The 9161-nt window shown below is 39.9% G+C and overlaps 1 protein-coding gene across 5 annotated transcripts in view; it reads left to right on the forward strand.

Moving 5' to 3' along the window:
- The window catches only part of DDX50 (DExD-box helicase 50), a 33517-nt gene extending 29328 nt beyond the window's left edge, over positions 1-4189 (forward strand). For all 5 annotated transcript variants that reach the window (XM_061405172.1, XM_061405173.1, XM_061405175.1 and 2 more), the window contains 2 exons: positions 791-835; positions 3696-4189. In XM_061405172.1, coding sequence (XP_061261156.1) covers positions 791-835; positions 3696-3974 — 324 coding nt within the window. In that variant the 3' untranslated portion in view covers positions 3975-4189. The remainder of the gene's footprint in view (positions 1-790; positions 836-3695) is intronic.
- The last annotated feature ends 4972 nt before the right edge of the window (positions 4190-9161 follow it).

Consider the following 9161-nt stretch of genomic DNA (forward strand, 5'->3'; position numbering starts at 1 on the left):
AATTAGGTATTTTTGTACAGTTATGAAATAGCGAAGTTAAAGCCATCTGTAATCTTAGTGACTGATTTCTTCTAATGGTTTTGTGAAAAGACGTTATATTTATTCATCTCACCTGATTATATAAGTTCATGCTAATCTAGAATTTATTAACTTGTTTATTGGAAAGTTATCTTTCTCAAAGTTTAATATTACCTTCAAAAAAGATCGTAAGACAACTACGTACATTCAGAAAAAATGTGGAGGGGGAGGGAAAATATACTTACATCCTTAGGCCAAACCATTTGCTATATTTGGATATTAATTAACTTTCAGTGTACTGGCAGCCAAGATCAAAGAGGAAACATCTTCAGTTATTAAATTTTTAAAGGAATTTATTAGATGGGTCATTTTACACAGGACATGGAACATTATAGCGTCTACAAAAACTTTTCAAGGGAATTCTCTAGGTGCTCATTAGTAGTCAATTCTTATTAGATACTGGTTTACTTTTAAATTTAGGAAGTACAATTAACAGTCATTCTGTGTCATATATTATTATGTATTAGCTGGTTTAATTCTGTAAGCATGGGACCCACTTAATCTTTTATTTTTTTATTATTATGTATTAGCTGGTAAGCTGTAAGCATGGGACCCACTTAATCTTTTTTTATTATTATGTATTAGCTGGTAAGCTGTAATCATGGGACCCACTTAATCTTTTCTTTTTTTAGTTTATATAAAATTATAAGAAGGCATTTTAAAAAATCAACTTGTGTGCATCTAAATAAAAATATTTTCATTTTGCTTTTAGGGTGTTTGCTTTGATGTTCCCACAACTGAATCAGAAAGGTTACAGGTATATAAAAATTTTCATCCATTAAATAGTTGAATATGTTTCTCTAAAAGACAGAGATTAAAAAGACATATTTATAATATCTTTATAATGTGTAAATCAGTGAAAGAATCCTTAATAAACTAATAAATTATAAATATCCAGTTTGTCAAATGTGAAAAAATAGAATTGCATACCAAATCCCCATGTACTCATCACCCAGCTTCAGCAGTATCAGCTCACGGTCAGTTGTGTTTGATGTCTGCTTCCATCCACTTACGCTGTATTCCTTTTCTTTTTTTTTTTTTTTTAATTTTGTTTATGCCTGTGCTGGGTCTTCCTTGCTGTGTGGGCTTTTCTTTTCCTCAGTTGCAGAGAGTGGGGCTCTTCTCTAGTTGCAGTGGCTTCTCCTGTTGCAAAGCCTGGGCTATAGCGCTCACAGGCTTCCATAGTTGAGGCACATGGGCACTGTAGTTTTAGCTCCCAGGCTCTAGAGCACAGGCTTAATATTTGTAGTACCCAGGCTTAGTTGCTTCGTGGCATGTGGGATCTTCCTGGATCAGGGATCGAACTGCCATGTTTCCTGCATTGGCAGGTGGATTCTTACCACTGAGCCACCAAGGAAGCTCTCTCCTGTATTCTTTTGAAACAAATTCTAGGAAGTCTTATCATTTCAACCATAAATACTTTTATATAGCTAAAATATTAAAAACACTTTCAAAAAACATAATACCATTATTAAACCCCCAAAATAGTAATTCATCAGTATTATCCAACTTTGTGTTTACATTTTCCCCTGTCTCCTGAATATTTTTAAATATAAGAAGGTCTGCAAAGTTCATTCTGTATAATTTGATTTTTGTCTCTTTTACTCTGTAGGTTCTCCAATTCCTTTATCTCTTAAAAAAATTTTTCCTTGTGTTTTATCTGAAGAAGAAAGAGATTGTCCACTAAATTCCTACACTGTGAAATTTGTCTATCTGTGTCCCTGATACATACATATTTGACACAAGAACGGGATTATTTGGTTTTCAAAGTCCTTTTTAAAATTCAGAATATGTTGTAAACACATTTCTTTATCAACTATACAGTTACTTACTTTTATTGGCTCCCTAGCATTTGGCCATATGGGTGACCAGCTTAACCAATGTCCTATTTTTCTGACATTTAGATTATTTCCAATACTAGTACTCTATTATAAACAGATTTGCACTGGTGGCTCAGATGGTAAAGAATCTGCCTACAATGTTTGATCCCTGGGTTGGAAAGATCCCCTGGAGAAGGAAATGGCAACCCACTCCAGTATTCTTGCTTGGAGAATTCCATGAACAGAGGAGCCTGGCAGGCTACAGTCCATGGGGTCACAAAGAGTCGGACATGACTGAGCAACTCACATGCATTATAAACAGGTCGGCCTTAAATGTTGGCATAGCTAAGTCTTTTTTTTTTTTTTCATAGCTAAGTCTTTATGCATTGCCAAGTTTATTTCTTTAAGATGAACTTTTTAAGATATCTGCTTGGCCAAAAACTGTGTGTATTTTTAAGGCTCTGGTCATATATTGCCACCAGTTGTGTGTGTGGCTATTTGCCTCTGCTCATTCTGACATGTAAGGTATTTTAATATTAACTTGCCTTGGCAACTCATGATCACAATGAAAGACAGTGTAGCAGGATATGACATATTGATGCTCTTAAGCGCTGCTGATCTTTATATTTTGTTTACCTCAATACGAAATTGTTTCCAATAGCAACATTTTTAGTCCCTGTTGACAGATTTTTAATCTGCATTATCAGCTCTCAGACCTTGTTTCTGTCAGTATACCTTCTGAAAGCAATGACCACTTATTAGTGGCCTGTTTGTTTTGTGCTGAGAAACCAGTGGGCTCTTTTAGAATGTATAAACCGAGTAGGAATTTAGAGTGCCAAAATTGGCCTGAAAATCTCTCTTCCAACTAATACTTAGCTTTTAGAAACTTTTTTGGGGGTGAGGAGGATCCAAGCTTTGTACTGTTGCATTAAATTTGAGATTTAAGTTTTAACAGGATTTTTTTCATTTTTAATGACATTTATTGTTTTTTTTGTGTGTGTAGTTTTACAAGGAGTAGATGTTCATTGCAGACAACTAGAAACACATGAAAGTATAACGTAATAATCACCTGGAGAAGGGAATGGCTGCCCACTCTAGTATTCTTGCCTGGAGAATCCCATGGACAGAGGAGCCTGGTGGGCTACACTCTATGGGGTCGCAAAGAGTCGGACACGACTGAACGATTAACAAAAAAAGAGTAACAATCATACATAAATTCCCATCCCCCAGAGATAACCACTATTAGCATTTTGAAGCATTTCCTCCCAGTGTCTACATTTAAAAAAAAATTTTTAAAGATATAATTGACCTGCAAAACTGTGTTAGTTTCAGGTATACAATATAGTGATTCTATATTTATATTACAAAATGATCGCTACAATAAGTCTTGCTACTTTGATCATTCAAAAATATTACAGTATAATTAACTATATTCCCCAAGCTGTACATTTCATCCTTGTGATTAATTTATTTTGTAACTGGAAGTTTCTGTCTCTTGATCTCCTTTACCTGTTTCACTCATCCCCCTCATCTCTCTCTTCTCTGGAAACCACCTGTTTGTTCTCTGTATCTGAGTCTGTTTCTGTTTTGTTTGTTCATGAAATTTAGGAAACTTAAGTTCCTATGTTTTAGCTTTGAATATTTTTTGCTTTCTGGTTTTTAGTTTTATTCCAGATACTCTGGACTTAATGGATTGATGACATTTAGCTAATAGATATTCAAAGAGTCTCCTGTACTCATGTGCTTGCTTATGGTTTCTATTTTGCATTTGTATAATCCTGTAAATTACCCCAACAGGCAGAGTGGCATGATTCAGACTGGATACTCTCAGTGCCAGCCAAGTTGCCTGAAATTGAAGAATATTATGATGGAAACACATCTTCTAATTCCAGACAGAGGAGTGGTTGGTCAAGTGGCCGGTTGGGCCGGTCAGGCCGGTCAGGTGGTCGATCCGGTGGCCGGTCAGGTAGACAGAGTCGGCAGGGGAGTCGGACAGGAAGTCGACAAGATGGTAGAAGACGAAGTGGGAATAGAAATCGATCAAGAAGTGGGGGCCACAAGCGGAATTTTGACTGAGATAGTTAATCTTCCAGTGTGAGCTTGCCTGTTTCTGCATAATCATGTACATTATCAACCAAAAATTAGGTCATCATAGCTGAGGTCTGTGTCTGCTATTTGGAAAGAAGTTGGTTGTATTTTTTTAAAAAGTATTTCACAAGAATGGTTGTAAACAAATCTACTTATCAAGTTATACCTTTGAATAAAAAACTTCCTTTTATTGTCTCTTTTCACTGTGTGTGAAGAATTTTCTCAATGTAATCTTTTAAAATTCTTCAAAAATGTGGCAGTTAAGTCAATCTTAACGTTACTTGCATAATACAAAATATGGTGTGTCTGTATTCAGATCATTCCTTCTGTATAATAATAGGGTAGAAAATAAGAAATGCCTTTTGCATTAAAGGGCTGTAAAGACTGGTGACGTGATTGGTTAGATGTAACATTTTAAATTTTAGATAAAGTTAATCAAAAGGTGTGCAAGCAGTGCATCCTCAATAATTTATTCAACAGTTAAAGTTACTTGTTGAATGTCTACTGTGTGCCCATCACTATCCTAGCCCCCAGGGCTATAGTGGTGAATAAGGCATGGTCGCCATCTTCAAGGAACTTACAGTTTACAGCAGCAATTCTGGTTGAGATTAACACCTGATGTTTAGGATGAAAGTAGCTATGGAATGTGAAGGATCTAATTGGGGTGTGCCTAATCAGCCTTAGAAGTCAGGCTTTTTTAGATGGAGTGATAGGAGAAGTAAAGCAGAAGTACAAGTTGATCTAGCCAGTTTAGAAGGGAGAGGGTTTGTAGTCAGAACAGTACAGGCCTACCTCGTTTTGTTGCACTTCACAGATAACTGTATATTTTAGAAATGGAAGGTTTGCGGCAGTCCTGTGTTGAACAAGTCTGTTGGTCCTATTTTTTCTGATACTATTTTTGAATTAAGGTATGTACCTTATTTTAGACATGAAGCTTTATACACTTTAGACTGTTGTATAGTGTAAACATAACTTTTATATGTACTGTGAAACCAAAAAATCTGTGTGACTCACTTTATTGGAGTATTTGCTTTATTGCGGTGGTCTGGAACTGAACCCGCAGTATTTCCTAGGGATGCTTGTATACGCGGCAACCCAGAGGCAGAGAATAGCACTGTAAATCTGAAGGCCTCCACATAGTTCAGTATGGCTTACATGTGATAGAGGACAGTAATAGATAAGGATTTAGGAACCAGATTTCAAAAGTCCTGTGTGCATTTTTAAGGAATTGAAATACTGTATCACAGAACTTTTTTCTTTTTCCTTTTTTGGCCACGTGGCATGCAGGATCTTAGTTTTCAGACCAGGGATTGAACCTGCAACCCCTGCAGTGGAAGCATGGAGTCTTAACCACTGGACCACCAGGGAGGCCCCAGGAGTTGAAATATTTTCTTGAAGACAAGGGAGAATCATTAAAGAGTTTACAGTAAGAAGTGACATGATGAGATTTGTGTTTCAGAAAGATTACTGACTACGTTGAGGAGACTGAATTGCAGAAGGGCCAGACTAGGCACTGTGAGCCCTCTTAAGATGCTGTCAGAGTAATCCCAGGTAGAGGTGATGGTGCTCTGCACTAATAAATGATAGGTAACATATTTTGAGTGATGAAAACTGAGGCACTTGAGAGGTTATTGCTTATTTAGAATCACTCAGCTGGATGATATATAGTGGAGTGATGATTTAAACCAAGTCTAGCTTCTGAACCAGCACTTTTAACTACTATGCTAAATAGTGGCAGTGGGCTTTGAGAAACATGGCTAGATTTCAGAGGTTTTAGGATATGGAATTGTTAGGACTTGGTGCTTTCAATTGGAAGATAAAAGAGGCAGAAGAATTAAACCTATGTTCGTCACTGAGATAATAGGTACTAGAACAAAGAGCAAGAAAAGTTATTTGGGGGAGAGAGGGAACATGACTAGTTCAGGATTAGATGTATTTTAATATTGAGTAGTCCATATGTCAGGAGATAAACAGTAGGCTGTTGGATTTATATGAAGGAGAGAGGCTGTTCGAAAGATTTGGCAATAATAAATAAAAAATGGTAATTGTAGTTAAGTTAGTAGATAAGATCCAGGGAAAGTACAGTAAGGAAAAAGGTCTGAAAACGTAACCCAACGGCACACCAGTGTACTTACTGCTTAGCAGAGGAAAGGGGATCCCACTGAGAAGGGGTGACAAGAAGAGGGCCCAAAGCCCAGAAATATGGGGCTTCCAGAGCCACCAGAAGAGAAAATTGAAATGGCCTTTGGATTTGGCAAGCAGACATTGATATGGGGAGCAGCCATATTAACACAGTATTGAGTAGAAGCTATTTAGCCATGGCTTCAGAAGGGAGGTGAAGTAGGGATAACAAACAATGAACATGTCTTCCAGAAACTTGGCTAGGAATAAGGAAGAACAAGCTAAAATGACGTAGAAGAAAGGACGAGATTGCAGTGAGAATTTTGTGTTGGCTGGGTGGGGAGATGAGGGCAATTTGAGCATGCTGAAATACTAATATGGAAGTGGGGAGGAAAAAGAATGAATGCATGATAGATCAAAATCTCTATGAAGATCCAAACAAATGAGCTCAAGCACATTCTGGAAATTTTAGCCATAGACAGCAGAAAAGTGAAAAAATGAAAGTGTTAGTCACTCAGTCGTGTTCGACTCTGTGACCCCATGGGCTGTAGTCTGCCAGGCTTCTATAGCCATGGAATTCTCCAGGCAAGAATACTGGAGTGGGTTGCCATTTCCTTCTCCAGGGGATCTTCCTGACCCAGGGATCAACCCAGAGATCGAATCTGAGTCTCCTGCATTGCAGGCAGATTCTTTATCATCTGAATCACCAGGGAATCCCATCTCTAATGTCAAGAGGAAGGTATGATTATCATGGAGGTGAGTTTGCAGGTGTTAAGGTAAAAAGTTGACAGATTATCTGGCTGCTGCTGCTGCTGCTAAGTCGCTTCAGTTGTGTCCGACTCTGCGACCCCACAGATGGCAGCCCGCCAGGCTCCCCCGTCCCTGGGATTCTCCAGGCAAGAATATTGGAGTGGGTTGCCGTTTCCTTCTCCAATGCATGAAAGTGAAAAGTGAAAGTGAAGTGGCTCAGTCATGTCTGACTCTCAGCGACCTCATGGATTGCAGCCTACCAGGCTCCTCCGTCCATGGGATTTTCCAGGCAAGAGTACTGGAGTGGGGTGCCATTGCATTCTCCATATCTGGCTAATGTCTTCCTATTTTTTCCTGTGGTAGTTTTGCATGGTCAGCCACTGAAGGTGAAAAGGGAAGTAGTAGGCTAGGAAATTTGAGGAAAGTGGAGAAATGAGAGGTATTGAGTAGAGAACATAATGAAGAACTCACCAGGCAAACAGGGTCACAGAGATCCAGTCGTGATGAGAGACTGAATTTGTAGTGGCATTAGAGTGGTTGAGTGATTTCCTATGACAACACTCAGCATTGTGCTGTACGAGTGGAGGTGGGAGACAGCTGATGGGGGACTGGGGTTTTGCTCTAAGATTAAATGATGACAAGGTGAAGATGTTAAGGATTCAGCATAAGTGATTAACAGTCCAAGGAGTCTAGACTGCTTAGGAATTGAAGTGGAGATGGGGTTGACAGTAGGGAGGACACAGAAGGGGCACAGGATTGAGGACTGAGTCTGAGGATTTAGGAGAGGAGCTGTTGAGAAGACAATTGCAGAGCAGGCCTGTTGGGGGCAAAGGTTATTTCAGTTTAGGTGGTCAAAGAATCGAGAAGCCAGTTGTTAATGTGGATGGTTTCCATGGATAATGAAGACAAATGAGAATGAAGACAAACGAGAACTGAGGAGGAAGTATAAGACTAATTCAGTTGCCAAAATACCATAAGTGGTGGAGGTTGGCAAATTACTCGAATTAGGAGTGGGAAAAGGTGAGATTACCACAGATTTCCAAAGGCACAAGGGCATTTACATGAAAGTCAAGGAGTAACTGAGGAAAAGAGGAAGACACTGACACCAGTTATACACTGGATGTGAAGGAATAAGCAATGTATGTGTGAGGAAGCAATAGGGGAGTATTTTCCAGTAAGAGCCAGATTACAGTTAGCCCAAGAGGAAAGAAGGACTGTTGGTGCTGGATTGAGAAGTTTTGATTATGGGCAGTGGGATTCCAAATAGCTAATGACTTGGGGGAGGGAAATCTAGATGGCTCTGTCTGCATTTGTGTAAGTGTGAGCTCTGTATTCAGAGAAGGCAATGGCACCCCACTCCAGTACTCTTGCCTGGAAAATCCCATGGATGGAGGAGCCTGGTAGGCTGCAGTCCTTGGGGTGGCTGAGTTGGACATGACTGAGTGACTTCCCTTTCACTTTTCACTTTCATGCATTGGAGAAGGAAATGGCAACCCACTCCAGTGTTCTTGCCTGGAGAATCCCAGGGATGGGGGAGCCTGGTGGGCTGCCGTCTGTGGGGTCGCACAGAGTCAGACATGACTGACGTGACTTAGCAGCAGCAGCAGCAGAGCTCTGTATTGATACCCAAAATGGAATAAGGGCTGCATTCCTACTGAGGTGTTTGGTACCTCAGAATAAGTTTTATTAATATAAAAGTTAATAAGGAGTGCTCAGTCTCTGCCCTTGATAGCTCAGAATATAGTGAAATAGATGGACACATAAACCTGGGTCCATGGCAATGACGAAGTGTGATGACTGGCAAACTCTGTACCAGAACACCAAGTGCAGCCCAGGAAGCTGGGGTGGGAGGTTCAGAGAAAGCGTTTGGCCACGATGATTGTGAGTTAAGAGTGGTAAAAGAAACAGGCACAGAGTAGCTAATACAACATGGTCTAAGCATGGCGAATGATAAGTAGTTCTTGTTGTCAGGATCTGGACTGTGAGGAAAGTGGTGGTGAGAACACAAGGGTCATATATTGGAAGGCTTCATAGACCTTGTTTTAGAAGAGCCACTGGAGGGTAAGGGAGAGTGAAAAAGATACGCATGCAGGTAAATGCCAATGAGGATGGATTTAAGGGGTCCCCTTGCTAAAGGCCGGCATCTTTATTAGCAAGGAAAGGGGCTGCTGCTGCTGCTAAGTCGCTTCAGTCGGGTCCGACTCTGTGTGACCCCAGAGACGGGAGCCCACCAGGCTCCCCCATCCCTGGGATTCTCCAGGTGAGAACACTGGAGTGGGTTGCCATTTCCTTCTCCAATGCATG

Source organism: Bos javanicus, chromosome 28 (assembly GCF_032452875.1).
Source record: "Bos javanicus breed banteng chromosome 28, ARS-OSU_banteng_1.0, whole genome shotgun sequence".
NCBI classification, from domain to species: domain Eukaryota; kingdom Metazoa; phylum Chordata; class Mammalia; order Artiodactyla; family Bovidae; genus Bos; species Bos javanicus.